We start from the raw sequence: 27,890 nt of genomic DNA on the forward strand, positions 1-27,890 counted from the left end.
TAGATAGATAGATAGATAGATAGATAGATAGATAGATAGATAGATAGATAGATCTTTGGTCATTCGGGTTTTTTCCCACGTAGAATTGGAGGTATCAGGGCAACGTTTCAACGAAATCTCATCCGTCATCCTCAGGCTGGTGACTTCAGCTTCGTTCTTCTGGGAGAAGTGTGTTTGGAACAGGGATGAAGTTTGTTCTCCCTTTCTTTTTTTTTTTATTGAAAACTTTAAAAATACAGTTTTCCTTTAAAAAAAACCCTTCCCCCTCCCTCCTCCCCTCCCTACCTCCCCCCCTCCTCCCCCCTCCCCCCCCTCCTCCCCCCCCTACCTCCCCCAACCCCCCTCCCCCCCCCGGACTTCCCAGAGCTAAATACAAGGTATATATATATAAAAAAGCAATCATAAACAACCATATACTAACAACTATAAATTCTAAAATCCATCACTCTCTAGCTTATATAGGATCAAACAAAACTTAGCATTATTAAATATATATAGAAGACTAAAATAGAAAAAGAAAAAAGAAAACGAAAGAAGACTTATTCGAATGCTACATAAAACTTCTTAACCCTATACTTGTTCTGGATAAACTCAATCCATTTTCTCCATTCCATAATATAATGTTCTTGCGAGTAATCTTTCAAATAGGCCGAAATCTTCGCCATCTCTGCCAAGTCGGAAACCTTTAAAATCCACTCTTGTATAGTCGGCAGTTCCTCTTTCTTCCAATATTGACCTATCAAAAGTCTTGCTGCCGTAACTAAATTCAACATCAACTTAGAGTCCACAACTGTAGCGTCAACAATTATTCCCAACAAAAAAAATTGCGGACAAAACTTTATCCTCCGTTTAAAAATCTTCTGCATATTCCACCAGACTTTTATCCAAAAAGCCTTGACCTTTTTACATGTCCACCATATGTGAAAATATGTTGCCTCTTCATCACCACACCTCCAACACTTAGGCTGATAATTCGGATACATACTTGCAAGCTTTTTAGGATCTAGATGACATCTATAAAACATTTTATAAAAGTTCTCTCTTAGATTTTGAGCTTGAGTGAATTTTACATTCCTCACCCAGATCTTTTCCCACGTGTCCATTGTAATAACTTCCTGAATGTTTTGGGCCCATTTTATCATACAATCCTTAACAAGCTCTGTTTCTGAATCGATCTCTATCAATGCAAGATATATCCGTTTAATATGTGCTGGTCCTTGATTTCTAATTTGCTTTATCAAATTTTCATCAGTCATTGCAAATCCATTTTTTTGGTCTTCTTTCCACCTGGCCCGTAACTGAATATATTGAAACCAAGTCTGAACAACCTTCTCTTCTCGCAAGAAACTATATGATTTCAAGCACCAAATATTCCTTTCCAAACTTAAAATTTCCTTGTAAGTAGTCTCATCATGTTTGAAACCAGCATGTATATTTTCTATTGCGTGTTTTGGGATTACCCACAATGGTATCTTGCTGCTTAACTTATGTCTATACTTCTTCCAGACTCTCAGCAGTGCCTGTCTTAAAATATGCATCCTAAACACAGTATCTACCTTCTTATCATACAACAAATATGCATGCCAGCCAAACAACAAATCATGGCCCTCAAGATTTAATAACCTCAATTGCGTCAAATTAATCCAATCTCTTATTCCTACTAATGCAGCAGCTTCATAATATAATTTAAAATTAGGCATTTTAAGGCCACCTCTCTCACGAGTATCCTGCATAATCTTAAGTTTAACTCGTGGCTTTTTCCCTGCCCACACAAATTTATTGATACCACGCTGCCATTCCTCCAAGTTAGAATCTTTCTTAAGAATCGGTATCATTTGAAATAAGAATAAAAATTTGGGCAGGACATTCATTTTCACTGCTGCAATCCGTCCCAACAAAGACAATTGCAATTTTTCCCAACTCTCCAGTTCTTTTTGAATTTTCCCCCATAACTTTTCATAATTATTTTTATATAGCTTTGTATTAGAGGGCGACAAAATCACCCCCAAATATTTAACCCTTTTAACAATCTCAAATCCAGTTAATCCTTCTAGAAGAGCCTTCTGCGAAACTGTCATATTTCTAGCCAAAATTTTAGTTTTCTGTATATTTACTTTAAATCCAGAAACCTTCCCATATTGTGTTATTATCTCCATCAGGTCCACAACAGAGTTCTCTGTCTGGGTCACTGTAACAACCAGATCATCTGCAAATGCTCTCAATCTGTAATCCTGATCTCCAACTTGTATCCCCTTAATTTTTTCCGAATTCCGAATCTTAACCAATAATATCTCTAATGTTAACACAAATAACAAGGGCGATAGCGGACACCCTTGCCTTGTGCCCTTCTCAATATTACATACTGTTGTCAAACTATTGTTAACTATAATTCGGGCAGTTTGTTTTTGGTATAATGCCCTAATCGGTTGTAAAAAATTTTCCCCAAAATCCATTTTGTCTAAAACTTTCAACAAAAATTGCCAGTTCAATTGATCAAAAGCCTTTTCAGCATCTAAAAAGATTAGCGCAGCAGAGATCTGGTTGTGCCTTTCCAAAAACTCTAACACATCAACTATATGTCTCACATTAGTTTTCATTTGTCTTCCACTAATAAACCCCGTTTGGTCCCCATGAATCACCTGTTGCAGAACCCTCATCAGTCTATTAGCCAAAACCTTAGCAAATATCTTATAATCTGTATTTAAAAGCGATATCGGTCTGTAATTTTTAACTAAAGTAGCATCCTGGTCTTCCTTCGGAATCAAAGAGATAAAAGCTGTTCTCCAAGACGGGGGCACCTTTCCCCCCCTCTGGATTGTCTGGAACAGTTCCTTTAACGGTTTTATCATCTCTAATTGTAAGTTTTTATAATAGGCCGCAGTCAAGCCATCCGTGCCTGGTGCTTTATCCACCTTCAGTTCCTTAATAGCTGTAAAAATTTCTTCTTCTGTAATCAGTTGATTAATCCCCTCTTTTTGTACTTGCGTAAGAACCGGGATGCTAGCCTTCTCCAAATACGTATCAATATCTTTTGCATTAATGTCCTCTTTAGTATATAATTTCGAGTAAAAATCCACAAAGGCATCCTTAATAAGATTCTGTTGATACACAACCCTTCCTTTATACTCAATCTTATCTATATTAGATGCCCTTTGTTTTTTCCTCAGTCTATAAGCTAACCATCTGCCTGGTTTATTAGCATTGCAAAAAGTATTATGCCTAGCAAACCACAGATTGGTCGCCACTTGATCAGCCATTAATTTATCAAATTGTCCTCTTAACAGTCTAATAGCCTCCTTGATCTTCACCTCCTCTGGGTTCAAAATCAAAGCCTTTTCTTTTTCCTTTATTTCATTCTCCAGTTCTTTCCTTCTAGTTTCCACTGCACGTCTATGTCTATTATTCATATATATCAACACCCCTCTCATATAGGCCTTGCTAGCATCCCAAACCATATCCATAGAGGTACCCTTATTCATATTCATCTCAAAAAAATCCTTCATCCGCTGTTTGCATTCTTCCACATTTCTCTGATTTCTAAACAAATTCTCATTTACGCGCCATGAGCGTCTATCTCCTCTTTCCTTATCAATCTCCAACCACACTGGACTGTGATCAGAGATAGTTCTTGCGCAGATCTTCACCTTTTTAGTTCTCAAAAGAAAATCATTAGTCAACAAAATAAAATCAATCCTCGAAAAAGATTGGTGTCTATCAGAATAAAATGTATAATCCTTCTCCAGCAAATGTCTCTCACGCCAAATATCTCGCAATTCCAGGTCATCCTTCATTTCAAAAAAAGATTTAGGCAATCTAGCGTGACTTGGAATGCGCTTAAAGGCTCCAGCCTTATCCAACTGTACATCCATAACTCCATTCCAGTCCCCCATAAAAATAAAGGATTTATAATCCAACTGGGTAAGCTTTGTATGAAGTAAACTAAAAAAGTCAGCTTGTTGTTGATTTGGTGCATATAATCCAACTAAAAGCGTCTTTTTACCTTCTAACAACAGCTCAATCATAACATATCTTCCATGCTTATCTGCTTCAATTAGATCCGCTGTTAAGGCACTTTTAACATAAACAACCACTCCATTTTTCTTATTCTCTGCAGAAGCAACAAATTGCGTACCCAGCCTCGAGTTCAATAAGTACTTTTGATCCAAAACTCTAATATGCGTTTCTTGCAGGCATATAACATCTATCTTAAATTGTTTTAAATATTGAAAAACTTTCTTCCTCTTCTGCGGTGAGTTTAGTCCATTAACATTCCAGGTTAAAAATTTAGTTGCCATGTATATCCTCGAAAAGCTCTTGGACCACAGCTTTGATAGGACTAGTTTCTTTAGGCCGTGCTCCTCCCACAGCTTGGCTATGAATGCGTTGTGAAGAATCTGAAGACTTTTGCTGATCTTGTTCTTTTATTTTCTTTGCTCGTTTTAAAGCAGCACGCGTCACTCTTTGCTCTCTAGGATCATCCAAAGAAATTGTAGCTTGATCTCCTCCAGCACCATTTTCCTCTGTTTCCTCCTCTTGTTGTTCTTCTTCTCCAGATCCCTTTCCAGCTTCCAGGAGCGTTAATGGGGTTGCTTTTAAGACATTATTGTAGAAATCACGTGCTTGTTTCACAGTAATCAGCCTATACTTTTTACCTTCATACATCACCATCAGCCCATCTGGAATCTCCCATCTGAACCTTATATCTCTTTGCTTGAGCTCTTGCACAAGAAATGTATAGTCCTTTCTTCCCCTTAAAATCCTTGGAGGAATTTCTTTTAAAACCAAGACTTCTTGTTCAGCAATCACAACCTTAGCATCATAGGCAGCTTGTATAACTTGATCTCTAATTTCTCTTTTTGCAAAGTAAACCACCACATCTCTAGGCAACTTTCTCTGTCTACAGTAGCAATCCATGAATTCACCCGAAACACTTTATCCATAGCTGCTCTTATTTCAGATGCTGGCTGGTTCAATACCCCTTTGAGAGCCTCAGAGATCAGCTGCTTTAAATCTTCTTTAACATTCTCTTTTAAGCCTCTAATTCTGACAGCAAACTGCATCTGGTAATATTGGGCAAGGCTTAACTCCCTTTCCAACTTGCCTCTTACATTTTCATTCTCCCGTGCTTTTACTTCTAATATAGCATTCCTTTGAGCCAAATCATCCACTTTTTCATCTAAATCTTCCACACATTCCGCCACTTTATGCACTGAAGTCAAAATGTCTACCTTCATCACGCTGTACTTCTGTTCCATCCTCTCTTCCATTCTTTCCTCAAATTTCTCCAATTTCTCCTCCATCTGTGCAAATTTATCAGCAATTGATTGATTAATTGATTCCAAAAGTACCTGGGCATGTTTATCCAGGGCATCTCGCAAATCCTTCGATGTCAGCACTTCAGGAGGGTGCAATGCCTGTAGTGATGATTGTTGCACCGGCGAGGATCCTCCACTCCGAAGAGTTTTAGAGGGAGGTTTAGCCGCCATCTTTTAATCCTCAATTATGACGCACTTACAATTAAAGTTTAAAAAGTCCAACAAGTTCGAGAGTATAGTAAAATAGTCCTCTTCACCTTTTCCTCTTGTACCGCTCTGCCTGCTCCTTTAAATCATAGTCCTTTCTTCAGGCAGGGATGGTTCGCAGACGCCTGGCTCTGCTCCAGGAAGTTCGGAGCAGAGACGACGGCCAGCTGGGAGCAACCCAGGCTTCGGGGGAGTTCGATCCTTCAGCCGCCCAAGCTCCAAGCTCAGGCGGCCTCGGAGAACTCTACCCCTACCTGGGGCCTCACCCCCTCCTCTTCTCCCGAGGAGGGGGCTTCAATTTCGCCCGAACAGCTGATCGGCGCTGTTTCGGGCGAAAAAACAAACAGCTGAGCTGCGGGCAGCCAGGGGAGGCTGTCTTCGGCGCCGCGCCGCCACCGGAAGTCCCGTTTGTTCTCCCTTTCTGAGTGAGTTCCTGTGCTCTTCAATGCGTGTACTTATTCTTCTGTTGGTCTGTCCGATGTATGTGGTGGGGCAGGTGGTGCATGGGATTTCATATACTCCTTGGTTTTCTAACCCAATTATGTCTTTGGGGTTTCTTAGGATGGTGGATATTTTTCTGTCTGTGCAGAATGCTGTTTTGATGTTGTGTTTTTGGAGGATCTTGCTGATTCTGTCTGTGATCCCTTTTAAGTATGGGAGGAGGGCTTTGCCATTTTCTTGTTCTCTGTCTTGGATTTTTGTGGGTGTCTCTCTTCGGATTAAGTTGGTAATCATGTTTCTTTGGAATCCGTTGGCTGTTAGTACGTTAGTGAGAGTGTGTAGTTAGGTTTTTAGGTGTTGTTCGTCAGCTAGGTGTTGTTGTGATTCAGGGTCAGCCTGTGGGTTCGGCAGTTGGGTCGGATGACTCAGAGGAGGAGGAGGAGGGGGGTGTTGAAGAGCTTGATGAGAGTCCTCAGCCAGGCCCCTCTCATCTGGTCACGACGCAGACCCAGCTGTGTGAGCCTGACAGCGTGGATGAAGATGACCCACAGCTGGCCCTGTTCAAGGACGCCTGACGCAGGAGGCAGTCAATCAGGAGTAAACAGAGGAAGGCAATGGGGCTCCTCGGAAGGAGGCAGAGAGAAGCCATGCCCTGAACTGTATTTAAGGGGGAATGCGTGGGAGGGCTGGTTTGCTGAAGGCAACTGCTTGAAAAGCTCCTGTTTCTTGGTTTGTGTCTTGTTCTATTTGTTTTTGTAGCAATAAATTTGGCAGGCGTAATTCCAGCCTCTTGCCTTCTTGTAAAAGGGGTTGTCCCTGCCTTTTCTGCAGGGCCGGTAGCAGGCTGGTACAGAACAGGTGTTTTGTTCTGGAGATGAGTGTCTTGGCTACGGAGTTGATCTGTGCTGGGTGGTGGTGTGAGAGTGCGTTCAGGTAGCGGTTTGTGTGTGTTTTTTTATGGTAGATAGTGTGTCCTAGGGAGCCGTTGGATTTCTTGTAGACTAAGACATCAAGGAAGGGAAGTTGATTGTTAGCTTCTGTTTCCATGGTGAATTGTATTTTGGAGTGTAGGCTGTTAAGGTGTGTGAGGAAGTCATCCAGTTTTTCTTTGCCGTGTGGCCAGATTACGAAGGTGTCATCTACATATCTGAGCCAGAGTTTGGGTTTGTGGTTGGATTTTTCTAGAGCGAGGGTTTCAAAGTGTTCCATGTGGAGGTTTGCGATGACAGGTGAAAGGGGTGATCCCATGGGTGCTCCTTCCATTTGTTTGTATCTTTGTCTATTGTAGATGAAGTATGTGTTTGATAGGCAGTGGTTGGTCAGATCTAGGATGTGAGGGTGGCTTTTATTTTGGATTTTGTGGTTTTTTCCAGGTAGGTGGTGGTATCTGTGTTGAGGAGTTTGTATGTGGAGTCTCGGAGTAGGTTGGATAATTTGGTATGGTAGTCAGATGAGTTCATTACCACCATGGCGCTGCCTTTGTCTGCTGGCAGAATGATTATGCTGGTGTCTTTTTTTAGGTTAAGTAGTGCTGTCTGTTCCTCTTTGGGTAAGTTCCTTTTGGGTGGTTTGCTGGTGCAGAGGATGTTGGTAACTTCGAGTCTGATTTTGTTGGTGTCGTCAGGGTTAATTTTGGTCAGGCTGGATTCAACTCTGCATATAATGGTTTCCGTGGGGATGTGTTTGGGAGCGACTGCAAAATTAAATCCTTTAGACAGGACATTGGTTTTGGCTTTAATGAGAATCCTATCTGAGATGTTGTGCACAGTTTGTTTCATGTGTTGCTGTGAGAGGGGAGGGGTTTGTTTCTGGCATTCTTTTAGTCTTCGGAGTTTATTGGTGTGTGTGTCTGTTTTGTAGGCAGTCTCTGTTTCAGCTCTCCAGACAGCAATTTGTTTGAATTTGTCCCAAAGTGTGGGGTGGATCTTGTTGCTGAGTTTGAGGTGAAGTGTGAGGAGGTCTCTGTTGATTCGGTCCAGGAGGAATCTTTTTGTGTGGAGTTCATTTCTGATTAGGGCCAGTTCAGTTCTTATCAGGATGCGTTTGATGGCTGCAGAGTTGGAGTGGAATTTCAATTGGAAGGATGTGGGGATTAAATTTTGATCTCGGCAGTTGCGTAGGAATGTGAGGTCACACAGAATGGAAGCTCTTCGTACTTCGAGTTTTTCGTAGGTCCTAGTTAAATGGTGGATTTCCTCCCCGTAGAGGTAAGATATTTGTTTTCTGAGGTTTTCGCGGGTGTTTGTATGTAGATCTTTGGTCATTCGGGTTTTTCCCCACGTAGAATTGGAGGTATCAGGGCAACGTTTCGACGAAATCTCATCCGTCGTCCTCAGGCTGGTGACTTCAGCTTCGTTCTTCTGGGATATATATGTTTTAAATGTTTGTTAAGCATTCAGAATACACTTGCTTAGTCCCAGACATGGGACAAATCTTATTTCCTGTTTCAGCCTAGCCCAAGGCCATCTACAGGCAGTAGCCACAGCAGTGTCAGCTCATATTTGAGCCTTAGACCTGAACTGGTGAGTTGTGCTGCTTTTGTTCGGCTCTGTGTTTGTGGTGGTGCCATGTTTTTATAGTGGGTGTCAGTTTGCTTGTTGTGTGGTTTGGAGGGGTTTAAAGTGGCTAATGTTGCAGCTGTAGTTAGGTTTCTGTTTTGTGGTTGTGTGTCGTTATCGTTGTGGGTTCGGATTTGCTTTTTGAATGGTTGTGTGGTGGTGATGTCATGTGATGTTATCATGAGTTGTCATGTGATGTTATCATGAACAAAAGCAGCACAACTCACCAGTTCAGGTCTAAGGCTGGCAGCTGAGACCAGCCCATCCACTCAAAACACATCCCCACCCAATCAGAACACAGCCCCCATTCAAAACACACTCCCACCCAATCAGAACACAGCTAAGCCCCCACCCAATCAGAGCACACCTCCACCCCATCAGAACACAGCCAAGCCTCCACCCACAGAACACACCCCCTCTGGCAGTTTAAAAAAGAAGAAAAAACAGCCACTATCACACACTTCTCCCAGAAGAACGAAGCTGAAGTCACCAGCCTGAGGATGATGGATGAGATTTCGTCGAAACGTTTCCCTGATACCTCCAATTCTACGTGGGGAAAAAAACCGAATGACCAAAGATCTACATATATATGTATGTGTGTGTGTGTGTGTGTATATATATATATATATATATATATATATATATATATATATATATATATATATATATATATATATATACACACATATACATATACATACATACATACATACATACATATATATATAGGTCTTGGCGTATTCGGGTCTTTTCCTGTGTGGGATTCAGGGTGTCTGGGCGACGTTTCAACGAGGTCCCACTCGTCATCTTCAGGCTGGTGTCTTCGGTTTCGTAGTTCTGCGAGCGAATATCAATATCAATCTTTAGTAATTAGCAATGCATTGTCTGGGTTTACATATTTAACATTAAGAGTAATAGTTTCCATTCCTAACCTTTATTCTGTTTTTCTAACCATTTATAAAAGTTTTCCCATGACTGGAAGTATTCTGAATCTTGTTTCCCTTTCATTTTCAATGTGAGTCTATCCGTTTCTGCACAGTCCAGGATTTTCTTAATTATACCTTCTTCAGATGGTATTTCTTCATTTTTCCAATATTGAGCAAATGTAATTCTCGCTGCTGTTAATACATGTAATATTAAGTATACACATTCTTTATCATAGTTTTCTGAAATTATACTAAAAGAAATAGTTCTGGTTTATAGTCTACATGTGTTCCTGTCATCTTCTCTAGCCACCTATGTATTTTGACCAACAATTCTTTGCTTTTTAGAGCATGTTCAGCAAAGATGGTAATACGTGCCTGGATTTTGTCTACATTTCCAACAATTGCTAAACATACTTTTAAACATTTTTGCTAGTCTTGCAGGTGGTAAATGCCATCTATAGAACATTTTATATAAATTTTCTTTATAAGTAGCTGCCCTTGTTATTTTATATTTTCTTTCCCATAAGTTTTGCCATTTTTCTAACTACATTGTGCCCAATTTTTTTGCCCAAGTTATCATTGTTTCTTTAACTTGTTAATCTTCCATCTTTAAATTTAACAGAAAACTGTACAATTTCTTAATCAATTTGTCATCTGATGACAAAAGTATCTGGTCAAACTCTGTCTGATCTTTGTAAAAACCATATATTTTTGCATCTTTCTCGTATCTCATTTGCATTTGCAAATGTGGCCACCATGATAGCTCTATGCCCTGTTCTTCCAATTCTTGTTTAGTTTGTGGTTTCCCATCAGTATTCAAAATATCTTTATAAGTCACAACTTTCTCATAATTAATTAAATTTTGGTGTACAAACGCCTCCATTGTAGAAATCTATCCTGGTATTTTCATGTAAATTCTCGATTTTATCTTTTCCCATATCAAAATGCATTTCTCTTACATAGTTGTTTTGAAAGTATTTATGAATTTTGTTCTTCCCATACCATAGAAGGGCATGCCATCCAAGTTGTAGGTCATGCCCCTCTACAGGTGAAACTCGAAAAATTAGAATATCGTGCAAAAGTTCATTTATTTCAGTAATGCAACTTAAAAGGGGAAACTAATATATGAGATAGACTCATTACATGCAAAGCAAGATAGTTCAAGCTGTGATTTGTCATAATTGTGATGATTATGGCATACAGCTCATGAAAACCCCAAATCCACAATCTCAGAAAATTAGAATATTACATGCAATCAATAAAACACGGAGTGTACATAGAACAATATTGGACCTCTGAAAAGTATAAGCATGCATATGTACTCAGTACTTGGTTTGGGCCCCTTTTGCAGCAATTACTGCCTCAATGCGGCATGGCATGGAAGCTATCAGCCTGTGGCACTGCTGAGGTGTTATGGAAGACCAGGATGCTTCAGTAGCGGCCTTCAGCTCTTCTGCATTGTTCGGTCTCATGTCTCTCATCTTTGTAATGAGTCTATCTCATATATTAGTTTCCCCTTTTAAGTTGCATTACTGAAATAAATGAACTTTTGCACGATATTCTAATTTTTCGAGTTTCACCTGTAGGTATAATAATCTTTTGTTTCTTAGGGTTATCCATTCTTTTAACCATGTTAGCACAACTGCTTGATAGTACAAAACCCAAACTGGTAGCCCAAAACCTCCATTTTCTTTCGCTTCTTGTAACATTTTTAATCTAGTTCTAGCTTTTTTCCCTTGCCAAATAAATTTCAATATCAATGCATTTAATTCATCAAAAAAAAAATCTCTTATCGATATTGTTTCAAATAAGAAAAGTGGTTTTGGTAGGATGTTCATTTTCAGTCGCTATTCTTCCCAAAATTGATAGTTGTAGATTTTTCCATTTTTTCAGGTCTAGTTTTATTTGTTTTAGTAATTTTACGTAGTTGTCTTCTTTTATTGTTGCGCACCTTGCTGTTAGATATATCCCCAAGTATTTAACTTTCTTAACTACCTGAAGGTCTGTTTTTTCTGACAATTGGTTTTTTCGTTTAACTGTAAGATTTTTAACTATAACTTTAGTCTTTTCTCTATTTATTTTCAGTCCTGCTACTTCTCCAAATTCTTCGATCTTTGCTAATAATTTAGGACTTGTCTCCAACAGATCCTCTAATATAAATACCAAGTCAATCTGCGAATGCTTACAATTTGTACTTTTCATCTTTTATCTCCAGGAATGGTCCTGATTCTTTACACCTGGCATTATGTCTTGTCATTATTGACAAGAATCCAGTCAACTAACAGTCAGCACTACATTGGCACTATATAAGGGTCAATGGGATTCATGGGAGGCTGGACCTGGGTCTCTTGTGGCAATGCAAGGACTCTAAACTGATGAGTTTAACTTCACCCCTGGCTGTGCCTACCCTTCTACACAAATGCCCAGAAGATCCTCATGCCCTTTAGCAGCATTGTTCAGTTGTGCACTGTGCCTACAGGTAGTGTTCAAATTACACCTAGTCATTCAGTGAGCATTTGAAATGGTGACTGTGCTGAACAAAGGGTCTTACAAACTGCCCAAAGTTATAGCTGTTCCAGCACCCTTGCAGTCATGTGAACAAAATTTGGGTGCTTGGCAGCCCAAACACAGTTACAACTGCAGGGGCAGTGCAACTCTCTTCACCCGCCTGTCTCCCTCCCATCCAGCCCACCAGTGTACAGAAAATGTTCTGCAGCCCAGGAGGTCTTGGCCAGCTACAGGGCCCACTGGTGCACAAAAATCTGCCATGGCCCAGGTGGCCTCAGCTACCTAGCCTACCAACATGTGCAAAGCTTCTCACTTAACTTCATGTTTTTTCTTTAGCTGCCTATGTAAGGTGCACCCTTCCTACCAAGGCCACCTCATGACATTCTCCAAGCAGTCTCCATTTTTTACATGTGTTGGGGGGCCCTGTAGCCAACGGAGACCTCCTGGGCCATGGCAGGTTTCCATGGACTGGTGTGCTATGTATCCTGTGCTGGGCCTCCCCCACCCCCCTGATGTACCCCCACGTTCCTTACCTCGGATACTGGCCCATGAGATTGCTTAACAACCACAACCAGGATTTCCAGGATTGCAGTCATTCTGGTCCCAGTTGTGGTCATAAGTAGAGGACTACTTGTATTTATATTGAATAGTCCTATAGGTAGTCCTTGACTTACACCCACATGACCGCTTCACTCAAGAACTGCAGTTCCGGCTCTCCCAGTTGCAGTCATCAAGTGGACACAGTGAAAGAGCTGCCTGCTGAAGGAGGGCAAGCAGCTCCCCTCTGTGTGCAGAAAGGAACCTGTGCACTGCTCTGGAGAAATGAAGTGGGGAATGCAAAGATCTCTGCTTCATCTCTCCAGCCCAGTGCACGAGTTCCTCCTCCACCATGTATGGAAAGGAATTTGTGCACTAGACTGGAGAGGTGAGGTGAGGATCACGAAGATCTCCACTTTGTCTGTCCAGCCCAGTGCAGCCCAGTCTCTCCCCTCCTCATCCAAAAGGAATTCATGCACTGGGCTGGAAAGACAAGATGGGATCACAATGATCCACGCTTTGTTTCTGCAGCCCAACAAAGGATTTCCACTAACACCTCTTGTATCGAAGGGAGGGGAAATCCTTCAGCAGGCAGCAGCAACTTGCAATCTTCTCTGCCAGCTTCCCTACTGACTTTTTGGCGAAGCTGGCAGAGAAGATTGCAAATGGCAATCCCATGATTGTGGGGTGCTTGGCAACCGGTCTTAAGTGTGAACAGGTTACCCAGATCACAATCACATGACTGTACAGAGGGGATGGAGCAATGTTTTATGATGACCAGAAGTGTGTTAATAGACTGGTCATAAATTAAGGACTGCCTGTATTCCACAAAGTTTGAAACAAACCAATTTCCCATCATGTATACCATAGTTCAGGGGTCTTCAAACTTGGCTGTTTTATGACTTGTGGACTTCAACTCTCAGGATTCTGGGAGTTAGAAGTCCACAAGTCATAAAAGGGCCAAGTTTGAAAACTCCTGCCGTAGTTGATAAGAAAAATGCTCTGTGTATACTCAAATCAGCTGCTTACTTTTTCACCTGCTTCCTCAATATTTTCACTAGTGTGTTATAGATATTGTTTGAAGCATCTGCTGAGTAAAAAAAAACTAGTTCTTGGCTCATTTATCTAGCCTAGAAAGTTCTGGAGTGCTTTAGTTGTACAGTACTTGCAGTTCGGTAAGAATAGCAAACCCTAAAAACAATTCTGTGTCCTTCACCACTGAAAATTTTCTCTCTCTTGTTTTAATCAGGTGCCCCTAAGAAGGAAGTATATTTCATGGCTATTATAGATATCCTTACACCATATGACACAAAGAAAAAAGCAGCGCATGCTGCCAAAACTGTGAAACATGGGGTAAGAAGGAACTACTTCTTTTCTTTGTCCTCAGCATGCTTAGCCAAGCAATTCCATGTTTCATAATATGTTTCAGAACAACTGAAGCCACAGTTGGCTGAGCAGTGATGCAAAAATGCTGGAGGGAAGCAGGGATGGAAGCGTTTCATACATGCATTGATGGGGCTGCGATTTCCATGAGGTTTTTAGGGAAAAAAATTGTGGGATTTAGAGACCAGTCATCGCCGGGTGTCCTAAAATGTCTTTCTGCCTACACAGAGTTTATTGTATTTATACAGCTTTAACAAGCAGGAAATTACGCACAGCAAAAGCATTGTTTATTGGTGTACTCCCTAGTCAATCTTAAAGAACATCCGAACATCCCAGCCAGGGCAGAGTCTCTCTTATCTAGCTAGCTTTTGGCAGTCCTTGGCAGTGCTAATTGGAATGAGCTCATAGACATGCAGATATTAAGATACTAAGGCAGGCAGTTTGCTGTGCACGGTCCCTTCATATCCTTGACCTCCATCTCTACATCTCACTCTTTACTTTTTTATTTGCCAAGGACTTGTAAAAAGGGTTAATGGAAGGGTCCTAATCAGGAGAAGAATATCCTTGCAATTGCTTATACAAGGCATATACCTCTCTGAGGAAATGTGGGAGGGGGTTTAGGGCAAAAAGCTGTGATACATATGTTGCAAAAGGAAGGGAGACACTGAACAAAGCAGCATCCACCAATCAAAATAGCACAAATAATGACTAAATAGCGTAGGACATTTCCCAATAAACCTGTGGGTAGCCAAGCCCCAAAGGCTTACCCACCAAGATCCTAAAGGATCAATTTTCAAATCAGAGGCCAAATTGTGTAAAATATTGAGCTGGTGTTGGATGGTTTGTGATTCATCTGAAAGATTGAAACAACACATTCCTTCAAAACTTTCACAACCCAAATGCTGACGCAGAAGCAAATAATCAATAGCAGCACAATTTTGTAAAATACCTTTACGCAAAGCTTGCAGTTCGTGGTTGATTGCTGAAATAGCTATAGAAGTAGCATTAATTGTTTTTGCCAAATTACACGCAACAGCATTAATGTTAAGATGAGCATGAGCAGCAAGCGCTGGCACACCCACTCCTCGTCAAAAACGGTTTGAGTGAATTTGCTGTTTGGAAAGCAAAACAGGAATCAACTGACTGAGACAACACTGTGCTTCACTAATATTAGCAGGAATGTAATTAAAAGTTTCTTGACCACATGTAAAAAACCATCCTTGCAGGAGCCAAACATGAGCAAAATTAAAGGAAGTTTCCTCAAAAGTTGTACAATTTAAAACAGGTGAACTAATACGAAAACAGTGAGGTTTTTTACTTGAAGATGTACAATTAACTATTTTAGCGCATGTTATATTCTCAGGGATTGCTACTATCGGGGTGTGCAAAGCAATTACATCAGGGGGTAGATCATAGGCAGTCAACCCCCAACTAGATATAGTCCCATAGTTAAAGTTTTTATACAATAAAAATTTGCTCAAGCCAGTAAAGTTTTGAATTACTGCAGAAGGAGTACAGACAGGGATTAGACATGTAGAAAGCAAATTTTCCATGTCATACGGTTCAGATAAACAAAAAACTTCATTTTGTGTGATGTTAGCTAGCTGCACCCATAGGTTTTGCTTCATTCGCTGCTCAAGTGAATGTTTGGGTGAGATGACAGCTGCTGACACTAAAGGGCAACAATTAATAATCAAGCATAAACAAATAATGGCTAAGGAATTGGCAGTTAAAACTGTAAAAACGGCAGCGCATAAATTCTCGGGGGTTTGCTCCACATGCTGCTATTGCAGCACTGCCTGCGCTTTGATGGTCAGGCTTTTCATATCTCCCCACGTTACTGGACGGCTGGTCCGGCAAGATTGTATTGGCCGCTGTGCCATCTGTAAAGTCATTTTGGCCATTTCTGGAACCAGATTTGGGGACTGGTGCCACGACATCCTTAGCTGGGCGAACACAACGTGCTGGAATCCACAAAGGTGTTGTAGGAGCAAGCACAGCAGCATATCCTCCTCCCCAATTAATCAGAGGAACTGGCCCTAACCATGTTTTTTCTGGTAATGCCTGATAATATACTAGAGGGGGAGGCAAACTTGTTTTCTGTTGAAAGTGTCTCTGATAAGCGGTCGAATTTTGAATAGAGACATTCAATTGATTTGGAGGTAAATAAAACTTTTTTAACCTGTTGAGTTACCCATGACAAATTGGGTACCTGAGATCCCTCCTTTTTTATTTGTTTGTGAAAACAGTCCTTAAAGGACCGATTAGCACATTCCACGATGGCTTGACCTGTGGAATTGTAGGGTAACCCATGAGTAAGAACAATATTCCAGGTTGTACAAAATTGCAAAAAGGCTGATGAAGAATAGGCTGGGCCGTTATCAGTTTTTAAAGAGGAGGGTTTGCCCAAGGCAGTAATGGCTGAAAAAAGATGAGAAATAACATGATTAGCCGTTTCCCCTCGTTGAGGTGTGGCCCATAGTGCCCCTGAATAGGTATCAATAGATAAGTGAATATACTTCCAGGGAGCCAAGGATGGAACACGAGTGACATCCATTTGCCATAGTTGATTAGAGGCGAAACCACAGGGATTAACTCCCGTGTCCCCCGAAGGAGATGCCCCAGAACATTGGGGACAGGATGAAACAATTTGCTTGGCTTGGTCAAGTGGAATATGGCAAGCTTGTGCCAGCCCCCTGGCATTTTGATGGAAAAAAGAGTGACTGCGTATGTGAGAAACAAAATATAAATGCTTTCTGTCTTGTAGTAGTTGCTATAAAGTTAAAAACAGAGCCATGAGATTGGAGTCAATCCTGGGTGTAATGTAAGCACCTGGAAGATTAAAAATAAGTTGACACACATAAGTTGACACACATGCGGAGATGACTGTATTGCAGTATAGGACACTTTCCATGTATCATCCTTGTAAGCAATCGCTCCTCTCATTCTCCCTCCATCTAAAAACAAACAGTCGGAGCTTGCAAAAGCGAAGAAGACGAAAGCAATGGGCAGATAGGAAAAAAAGAAGTCATTAAACACACAAGCCGAGGATCTTTAGGCAAATGATATGCAATACAGCCCACATAGTCAGTTAAAGCACACTGAAGAGATAGGTTATTCTGAAAATAAAATTGAAAATCAGATTCCAATCAGATGGAAACAAACTTCCGTCAAGTAGGTTAAAACTTACAAATCTAAACAAAACAATGCAGAGTAATTTCTTTTAAAACTCAAAAGATTTCAAAAAGAATTGTCCAACAAGTACTGTCTCCTCCTTCCAAGAAAAAAACAACTGCAAGCTGAAACTGCAAGAGTGGGTATTAAATTTCACATCCACCCTCCCTTTCTCAAACCAGAATTCTAAGCAGAGAGAAAAAAACAGTTAAAATATCCAGCCCCGCCCCCTTCTCTGTCTCTCTCTCATTCTTAAAGTAACACAGCGGGGGGGGGGGGAGAAAGAGACTGGAGGGGGAAAAGGTAAAAGGAATTTTACAAAAATCTCACCACTAAAAAAATAGCTTGCTCTCCTTCATATGCATTTTCCATAAATTCACTCACAGATTTCCCATAAAACTCTTCTCATGCAAACACTTACAACAATAAAACCAGCAATTTACTGTTCCTTTCACAGCCTGGGACAGAGGTGGGGGTGGTAGGGTTTTGAAGCTAACACACACACTTACACATCAGCAAATTAACTCATTCAGGTCCATTCCAACTGCCGGCATAAACAATTTCACATACAAAAATTTCATTTCATACTTTCTCCAGGCAAACCAATCACTATTATTATAATTTCAGGGAGCTGTTTACAAGCCAACGAGCTCCTTGTTCCAAATCTCTTTTTGTTTGTTTGGTTTTTTTAAAAATAAGGCCTTTTTGTTTATTGTTATCAGAGGGGGTTTAGACCCTCTTCCAAGTCTTGGAATAACACAGAACAACATAGACAGACATATATACACAGATACTAGTAAAACAACATTCATTTAGACATATGGCTTCTCCTGCAAGAAGCGAGAAAAATCAGGAGGTGATTCCAACCAAACATGGTTTTATAGGGCCCTTTAACCATCTCCCATTTTTCTCACCATTCCAAGTCCAAGCTTAATGTTCCAAATGTACAGATATACAGGTGAAACTCGAAAAATTAGAATATCGTGCAAAAGTTCATTTATTTCAGTAATGCAACTTAAAAGGGGAAACTAATATATGAGATAGACTCTACATGCAAAGCAAGATAGTTCAAGCCGTGATTTGTCATAATTGTGATGATTATGGCATACAGCTCATGAAATCCCCAAATCCACAATCTCAGAAAATTAGAATATTACATGCAATCAATAAAACACGGAGTGTACATAGAACAATATTGGACCTCTGAAAAGTATAAGCATGCATATGTACTCAGTACTTGGTTTGGGCCCCTTTTGCAGCAATTACTGCCTCAATGCGGCATGGCATGGAAGCTATCAGCCTGTGGCACTGCTGAGGTGTTATCGAAGACCAAGATGCTTCAATAGCGGCCTTCAGCTCTTCTGCATTGTTCAGTCTCATGTCTCTCATCTTTCTCTTAGCAATGTCCCATAGATTCTCTATGGGGTTCAGGTCAGGCGAGTTTGCTGGCCAATCAAGCACAGTAATCCCACGGTCATTGAACCAGGTTTTGGTGCTTTTGGCAGTGTGGGCAGGTGCCAAGTCCTGCTGGAAAATGAAGTCAGCATCCCCATAAAGGTCATCTGCGGAAGGAAGCATGAAGTGCTCCAAAATCTCCTGGTAGACGGCTGCGTTGACCCTGGACTTAATGAAGCACAGTGGACCAACACCAGCAGATTGTCAAAACCGTCCCCCGATGAAACAATCAATCGATGAAGCGTGGTACGGTCGACAACCAGGATTCCTTTATTCACGAAATTCCAAGTGCTTACAAAGTCAGCGTTGGGAGCTATCTGCCCCAACACGCTTTTATGATGGTGCATTTCTCAGCCTCACCCTTCCTCAATCAAACCAGCATCCGGCTGGCTCTGGATAAATCCCGCCCTCTTCCCATCTCCCCACACGCCCCGACACCTGTGCTTCCTTGCTTCCCCCTTGCCGGGCGTCAGGTAAGTATTTCTCCCCCAACCCTCTCGTCGTGCTCCCTTTCACCACCCAGCGTGTTATTGTCTCCCGATACCCCACTACAGCTCCTCTGGCCCCTCCCAGCACAGTGACTCCCTCCCACAAGCCCCACCATGGTCCACTGTCCGGTCCCGGCCCCGGCCCGTCCGGCGTCTCTAACAATGGCTGCCGGTCGCAATGCTCCGCTGGAGTACAGGCAGTCGCGGAGAGGGGTGTATCCTGGCGGCTGCCCTCTGGAGTGCTTGCGGGGCCTTCCACTGTTCCCTCCAACGCAGGTGCACCAGAAAGCCCCGGATCATCTGTTTGTCGGGGCAATGGCTGCGGGTCCTGCAGGGCTGCACGTGGAAACTGGCGCTTGACCGGCTGCTGGGTTTGCCGCTCCCAGGTGAGTCCGGCTACAGGGCTTTGTGGTCAGATGGTCCGTATGCTCTCTCCTGGACGCCCCTTGTGATGTCGGGCCCACAGGGCTCAACAGGCGGCTCCCCTTACCAGGGCTCCACCTGGAAGACAAGAGGGAGATGTCACACACACCCCTACGTGAGCAACAGGCTCCACACGCCCCCCCCCTCCGGGTTTCCTTGGATACTTGCGGTGAAACGCCCGAACCAACCGAGGTGCTTGGACATCCCCCTCCACTACCCATGATGCCTCGGATGCCGGATACCCCTTCCACAACAGTAGGTATTGCACCTTTCCCCTTCGTACTCTAGAGTCAATGACGTCCTGTACCTCGTAATACCCGTTGTGGACAGGACCAGGGGACCCCTTCTCCACCCCTGCAGACACGAGAGCCAGTTTCAACAGGCTACTGTGGAACACCGGGTGGACTTTGCCAAGGAATTTGGGCAGCCTAAACCATATTGTCACCGGGTGATGACCTGGGTGACTTGGAACGGTCCTATAAACTTAGGGCCTAGTTTCCTACTCGGTATTTGCAAGCGCAGATACTTCGTGGAGAGGTACACCCAGTCCCCGACACTAGGGGTGTGAAAAGGTTGTTGTTTCCTGTCTGCCTGCTCCTTGTTTGTGCTAGCTGCCCTTTTCAATGCCTCTCTGGTTGCTTTCCATACCCCCTCCATCTGTACCATCCATTCCCTGGGATGGCAGGGGGGAGCCGTCCCCTGGCCGTACTCCGGGATAGGAAGACAGTCATATCCCAATACCACCTTGTGGGGGGGGTAGCTGGTACTGCTGTGCACCGCATTGTTATGGGCTACCTCCGCGAAAGCCAGTAGGTCCACCCAGTCCGTTTGTTGGTAGGACACATAGCTACGCAAATACTGCTCCACCGTGGCGTTGGCTCGTTCGGCTGCTCCGTTGGTGCAGGGATGATACCCGGAACTCAGTCCCTGGGACGACCCAATGAACTGCACAAATTCTCACCAGAATTTAGCTGTAAATTGTACCCCTCGGTCCGAAATGATACACCTGGGCACACCATGTAAGCAGTGAATGTGTGTTAGAAACATCCATGTCAATCGCCGGGCTGACGGCAATCCTTTACACGGCACGAAGTGGGCCTGTTTTGAGAACAGATCCACAACCGTCCATATAACAGTATAACCTCGACTTTCCGGTAACTCTACGACAAAGTCCATGGGTATGTCTTGCCATGGCCTGCAGGGATCTGCCACTGATTGCAGGAGTCCCAACGGCTTTCCAGGCCGGGGTTTAGTAGTGGCACACGTATGGCAGTTCCTTACATACTCCTCGATATCCCTTTTCATGCCTGGCCACCAAAACTGCCGTCGTGCCAGGTGCAGGGTCTTCAAGAAACCAAAGTGGCCGGCTTGCTTTGTTTCATGGCATCTGTACAGGACGGCCGCTCTAAGAGGTCACGGTATATACATTCTGTCTCTGTACCAGGCCAGCTCCTCACTTAGGGTCAGAAGGTGCGGATGTTGTTGTAACCAAATGTCCTCCTTGAGCGTTTTCCGTAGGCGGTGTGGCAGGTTGTCCACTTCATCAGACCCTGTGGTTTGTATCGTTTCTGGTCCACAGGGGGGTATAATAGCCTGCACCACTTCCTCCTGTCGGCTATCATATTGTGGGAGACGTGAGAGTGCATCCACCAGAAAGTTCATCCCCCCTGGAACGTACTTTAAGGTGAACCTGAAACGCCTGAAATATAAAGCCCATCGGACATGCTTCAGGGCCAACTTCCTAGGTGACTGCAAGGCCTCTAGGTTTTTGTGGTCCGTCCACACCTCAAACGGTTTTTCCACTCCTTCCAGGTGGTGACACCACGTTTCCAACGCCCACCAAACAGTGAAGGTCTCTTTTTCCCAGATGGCCCAGGCTCGTTCGGTGACCATTAGCTTCTTTGATGCATATGCACAAGGCTGTAGCGCTCCGCTAACATTTCGATAAATGACGCGTTAGGGTCGGGGTGCAACAAAACAGGTTCTCTGGCAAACATCCTTTTCAGTGACTCAAACGCCTGTTGACATTCGGCGGACCATGCCACTCTCAACCCCGGACGTGGCTTCACTGACAACCGCTTGGTCTGCAGCAGGTCCGTCAGAAGCAAAGCAATCGCAGCGAACGATGGCATGAACTGCCGGTAAAAGTTGGCAAACCCCAAAAAACTCTGCAATTGACGTCGTGTTCTCGGTGCTTGCCACTGTTGTACCGCCTCCACTTTCCTGGGGTCCATCTCAATCCCAGCTGCCGATATCCTATAGCCCAGATAGTCCAATCGGGAAGTATGAAACTCACACTTCGTGAGCTTCACATACAGCTGGGCCTCCAGGAGTTTTCTTAACACCCGCCGCACCAGAGCGATGTGCTCTTCCATGGTCCCAGTATAAATTAAAATGTCATCAAGATAAACGAGGACCCCTCTATACAGATGTTCATGCAATACCTGATTTATCAATTGCATGAACACCGCGGGAGCCCCTTGGAGTCCAAACGGCATCACACGGAACTGGAAGCTACCAAGTGGACAATTAAACGCCATTTTCCACTCATCACCCTTCTTGATTCGTACCCGGTAGTAAGCTTCCCGCAGGTCCAATCGGGTGAACACCCTCCCGCTAGCTAGATGGGCTAACATGTCTTTCATTAAGGGTAGTGGGTACAAGTGCTCGACGCACACCGCGTTAACCCCGCGGTAATCCACACATAGTCGCAGACCGCCGTCTTTCTTCTCCCTGAAGAGAACGGGCGCTGCCATCCTTGAACGAGCAGGCTGGATAAACCCCCTCGCCAGGTTCTTGTCTATGTATCGCTGCAACTCCTGCATCTCTCGTGGTGCCATGGCGTACATTCGCGGCTTGGACAGTTTAACTCCCGGCTCCAGCTCAATTGCACAATCCGTGGGTCGATGGGGTGGTAAAAGATCACACTCTTGTTCGTTGAAGACCTCCAGTAAGTCGGAATACTCTGGTGGTACTTGAACCTCTGACCTGGTCCCAACCCCACAAGCCTTCTCTTCATTCGGCCTTTTTCCTTCCCCCACGTGTTCGTGTTTCGGGGGTTGGGGCCCCACCCCGAGGCGAAGGTGATGACAACCCCCCTCCCACCAAATGGTCGGGCCCCATTTATCCAGCCACGTAAGACCCAAAATCACCTCCTTGGTCATGGAAGGCACCACGATAAACCACAACATTTCCCAGTGCTCCCCCATTTCCAGGCATACGGGCTTTGTTATGTGCGTAATGGGTGCACCCCCCAAGAGGGACCCGTCCACCTGTTGGAAACGTATAGGGGTTTCCAACCGCACCACCCTAATACCAACCTTGGACACCACCTTTTGGTTAATTAAACAGCGAGTGCTACCCGAATCAATCAAAGCCTTAAACTCCAGTTTGTCACCCGTGTTGGGACTCACCAATTTTATTGGGATCGTGAAGGGGCATATTGGTGTGCTTACCATTGGGTCCTCCTCCTGCTCTTCAGTGCCACCATAGACGTCTAGATCCGCGTCCGTTGGCCTCTCCGTCTCAGTCTGGTTATTCCTCGTGGGTGTCACACCCAGGGCTTGACGTGTGGCACGGGATCGCTCCACAGAACGTCCAGGGGAGATACCCTGTGCTGGTGTTGTGCCTGTCGCTACCCGAGGCACTGGCATCGGGCAGTCAGCAACACGGTGCCCCGGTTGATTACACCGGAAACAACGGAGTACGGGCCGGGGTGGTGGTGCTAAGGGTGTCACCATTGGTGTTACCGGATTTTGCCCCTCCCGCTGCGATTGATTCAGGGCTTGTCAAGGGTCAGCCGGAGTTCTCGCACACCATTTGCAGCCCTGCAAGCCGACATCCAACTCTACTGACACTCGGAGCCAATCCTGGAGTCTAGGAGGGATGCCGCGGACGATGCAAGCCCTTTGGAGAGCCTCATCCAGCCCAGTCCAGAAGTGGTGAATCAACATCCGCTCCGGCCACAAACTAAGTTTCCCCGCCACCTCCCTGAACTCACGAACGTACTCTGTTGCCGGGCGGCCCTTTTGTCAGAGTCCGACGATCTCAGCCTCAGCACGTTGTACACGGGAGACGTCCTCAAAGCGTACACGTAACGCCTCAAGGAACAACCCGACATCCCCCAGCTCCCTGGCATGGTCGCTGTATAGATTAGCAACCCACACCGCAGCTTCCCCTTGAAGCGCTGTCGTGACCGCCATCACCATCGCCCACTGGGAGGCATACACTGGGCCGAATTTGTACAGATGCTGTATTATGTGGCTTAGGAAAATAGCCAAATGGTCGGGGTGGCTGTCAAAAGTCATCGGCAGCGGCGATGGGCCCCATGCTGCAGCCGCTCCCCAGGGACCCGTTTGGGCTCCTGGTCCTTGCGCTTTGGGCCCCGGCTGTTGCCAACCCAACTCTCCCACTGGTGGTCCTGTGCGCCGTGCAGAGCTGCCACCTCCCAGTGCGGGCGTCTCTACGGCCCCCTGGCCCAGAGCAACAACTGGGGCTTGCATTGGAGGCATGGTCCCCTGCGGTGTACCTGGGTTTTGCGGGCCCCGGAACCAGGGACTGGCTAGACGGAAGCGAGTTTGACCCTGCCGCATGGGGCCGGCTCTGTCCTGTGACCAGCGTCCGGAGTCTGGTTCAGGTTCAACGGGGGTCCATGGCTGGGGTTCTCTAAACCTGTCCCTCAGGACATCCATGTTGTAGCTACCTGGAGCTGTTGAATAACTCCACTCCTCACCCTCCTCATCAGTGATGCGACGTTCCCTCCACTCCAGCAACGATCCCCTCTGCCTAGAAGGCTGTTCTTGGCCGGTGTCCGTCTGTCCCAAAACAGGGCTCAACCACCATTCCCCGCCACTTGCTTGCCCGCCTGTCCCCTGGGGCCCACTGCCAGCAACCACAGGGCAGGGGTCCCAGACCTTGGGCCGTACAATGGGTGGAGCCTCCGCTAGCTCTCCCATGTCAAGGGGTGCTGTGGCCCCAGCCGGTTCTCCTCCTTCAGCTGCAGGTACAGCCCCCTGGGTTCCCTCTGCCATGTAGGTCGGCTCAGAGGCCGAAACAGAACACAGCAGCAAGGAAGCAAAACGATGGCAACGCTGACTTACTGTCAAAACCATCCCCCGAGGAAACAATCAATCGATGAAGCGTGGTACGGTCGACAACCAGGATTCCTTTATTCACAAAACTCCAAGTGCTTTTATTCACGAAACTCCAAGTGCTTACAAAGTCAGCGTTGGGAGCTATCTGCCCCAACACGCTTTTATGACGGTGCATTTCTCAGCCCCACCCTTCCCCAATCAAACCAGCATCCGGCTGGCTCTGGATAAATCCCGCCCTCTTCCCATCTCCCCGCATGCCCCAGCACCTGTGCTTCCTTGCTTCCCCCTTGCCGGGCGTCAGGTAAGTATTTCCCCCCCAACCCTCTTGTCGTGCTCCCCTTCACCACCCAGCATGTTATCGTCTCCCGATACCCCACTACAGCTCCTCCGGCCCCTCCCAGCCCGGTGACTCCCTCCCACAAGCCCCACCATGGTCCACTGTCCGGTCCTGGCCCCGGCCCGACCGGCATCTCTAACAATGGCTGCTCCGCTGGAGTACAGGCAGTCGCAGAGACGGTTGTATCCTGGCGGCTGCCCTCCGGTTTGCCTACGGGGCCTTCCACTGTTCCCTCCAACGCAGGTGCACCAGAAAGCCCCGGAGCAGCTGTTTGTTGGGGCGATGGCTGCGGGTCCTGCAGGGCTGCACGTGGACCAGCTGCTGGGTTTGCCGCTCCCAGGTGAGTCCGGCTACAGGGCTTTGTGGCCAGATGGTCCGTATGCTCTCCCCCGGACGCCCCTTGTGATGTCGGGCCCACGGGCCTCGACACAGATGACATGGCTCCCCAAATCAACACAGACTGTGGAAACTTCACACTGGACTTCAAGCATCTTGCAGTGTGTGCCTCTCCATTCTTCCTCCAGACTCTGGGTCCTTGGTTTCCAAATGAGATGCAAAAGTTGCTCTCATCAGAAAAGAGGACTTTGGACCACTGAGCAACAGACCAGGTCTGTTTTTCTTTAGCCCAGGTAACAAGCTTCTGACCTTGTTTGTTGTTCAGGAGCGGCTTGACAAGAGGAATATGACATTTGAAGCCCATGTCCAGGATCCGTCTGTGTGTGGTGGCTCTTGATGCACTGACTCCAGCCTCAGTCCACTCCTTGTGAAAGTCCCCAACACTTTTGAATGGCCTTTTCCTGACAATCCTCTCCAGGCTGCGGTCATCCCTGCTGCTTGTGCACCAGACTGAGAGACCATTTAAAGGCTCAGGAACCCTTTGCAGGTGTTATGGCTTAATTAGCTGATTAGAGTGGGATACTTTGAGCCTAGAATATTGCACCTTTTCACAATATTCTAATTTTCTGAGATTGTGGATTTGGGGTTTTCATGAGCTGTACGCCGTAATCATCACAATTATGACAAATCACGGCTTGAACTATCTTGCTTTGCATGAAATAAGTCTATCTCATATATTAGTTTCCCCTTTTAAGTTGCATTACTGAAATAAATGAACTTTTGCACGATATTCTAATTTTTCGAGTTTCACCTGTAAGTATATAGCAAAACAAAACACACATCAATTTGGAGTTTGAGGCCAAAACAAGCTTCCCCTTTTAATTAAAAGAAGGGAAATATTTAACTGTGAGAGGTATCTCGGAGTCCTAGTAGACAATCACTTCAATATGAGCCAGCAGTGTGCTGCAGCTGCTAAAAAAGCCAACACAGTGCTAGGCTGCATTAACAGAGGGATAGAATCAAGATCAAGTGAAGTACTAATACCACTTTACAATATTTTGGTAAGGCCACACCTGGAATACTGCATCCAGTTTTGGTCACCACGATGTAAAAAAGATGTCGAGACTCTAGAAAGGGTACAGAGAAGAGCAACAAAGATGATTGGGGGACTGGAGGCTAAAACATATAGGGAACGGTTGCTGGAATTGGGTATGTGTAGTTTAACGAAGAGAAGAGAGAGGCGTGACATGATAGCAGTGTTCCAATATCTCAGGGGCTGCCACAAAGAAGAGGGAGTCAAGCTATTCTCCAAAGCACCTGAAAGCAGGACAAGAAGCAATGGATGGAAACTAGTCAAGGAGAGAAGCAACCTAGAACTAAGGAGAAACTTCCTGACAGTTAGAACAATTAACCAGTGGAACAACCTGCCTCCAGAGGTGGTGAATGCTCCAACACTGGAGGTTTTTAAGAAGAGACTGGACAGCCATTTGCCTGAAATTGTATAGGGTTTCCTGCCTGAGCAGGGGGTTGGACTAGATGACCTCCAAGGTCCCTTCCAAATTATTATTATTATTATTATTATTATTATTATTATTATTATTATTATTATTATTATTATTATTATTATTATTATTATTATTTATGGTTACTTACAATTTATCCCACCAACTTCAAAAAACAGTGGGGAAAGACTAAAAGGAATATTGAACCTGGGATCTTTTGTAGGTGTGAAGTGGGAGGTCTCCTCACCTCCGACAAAAGCATCAAATAGTCCAAAGAGCCAGATTAAAAGAAAAAGACAGAAGAAAAAACTTGCTTTTGGTTTCAACCTCTGATAGAAAGGGCTGCGAGATGCTGCAGACATGCCTCCCCGGATCTTGACATTCCCTTTTAAAATGACCGGGTTTTCCACAGTTATAACACTTTCCTTGAGGCTTGCTGCCTTGTGATAAAGCGGCTGCCAATAAATTGGTTTGATAAAAGGCTGTTCCTATATCCTGTAATCTGTTAACAAAATCAGGATACGGCTCAGTAGCCTTCTGCCTGATGTTAGAGAAGGCTTGATGAGGTTTGCCAGAAACAGGTACTTTTCCAAATGCTTGGTAAGCAACCTGTAAAGTAGCAGCTGGTAAAACAACTTCAGCATCAACTGGAACAAAGGGACCAGACCCATCAGCAATTTCTTCTACATTCCCCCCCCCCCCCTTTTGCTAATTGTTCCTCTAAAATTTGCCTCTTGGGGGTATACAGTGGTTGTGAAGAAGCAGAAGAATTAACCTCTTCACGAGGAGCTGAAGGTTCAATTAAAGATGATTTAGGGGGAAAAAAATTTATTTTATCATAATCAGGTGGAGGTTTTGTGGTCAATTGTCCTGCCAAAGCATCAGAGCCAAATTTTTCCACTGCTTGATGGCATTGAAACCATAGATGTAGTATCTGAACTGGAGCCCGGGGTTCAAGATGTAAAGTATGCCCTATCTTTACCCAGTCCTGTAAACGGAGCATCCCTCACTCCGGATACCAAGGACAATGTTTCCCTATCTCTCCAACGAGCTTCTTTATCTCTGCCACAGGTGCTTTAAGCCCTGACTTTTGTAGCAGGAAGGTAAGTTCCTTTACATGCTGCTGCTGTTGGTGAGATAGATTGCAACCCATACTTACCTCTGAGGGGTCCCATAGGACAAAGGTACCTTTGGGGTCTATTCCAGA

General features: G+C 44.7%; 1 protein-coding gene across 1 annotated transcript in view; it reads left to right on the plus strand.

The window, feature by feature from the left end:
* LOC310648211 (phosphatidylinositol 5-phosphate 4-kinase type-2 beta-like) overlaps positions 1-27,890 on the plus strand; it is a gene marked incomplete at its 5' end in the record, with an annotated part of 40,640 nt that overhangs the window by 4,040 nt on the left and 8,710 nt on the right. Inside the window, one exon of the mRNA XM_083375960.1 lies at positions 13,742-13,845. Within this exon, the coding sequence (XP_083232086.1) occupies positions 13,742-13,845 (104 nt within the window). The remainder of the gene's footprint in view (positions 1-13,741; positions 13,846-27,890) is intronic.

Source organism: Vipera ursinii, assembly GCF_947247035.1.
Source record: "Vipera ursinii genome assembly, chromosome: W".
NCBI lineage: Eukaryota > Metazoa > Chordata > Lepidosauria > Squamata > Viperidae > Vipera > Vipera ursinii.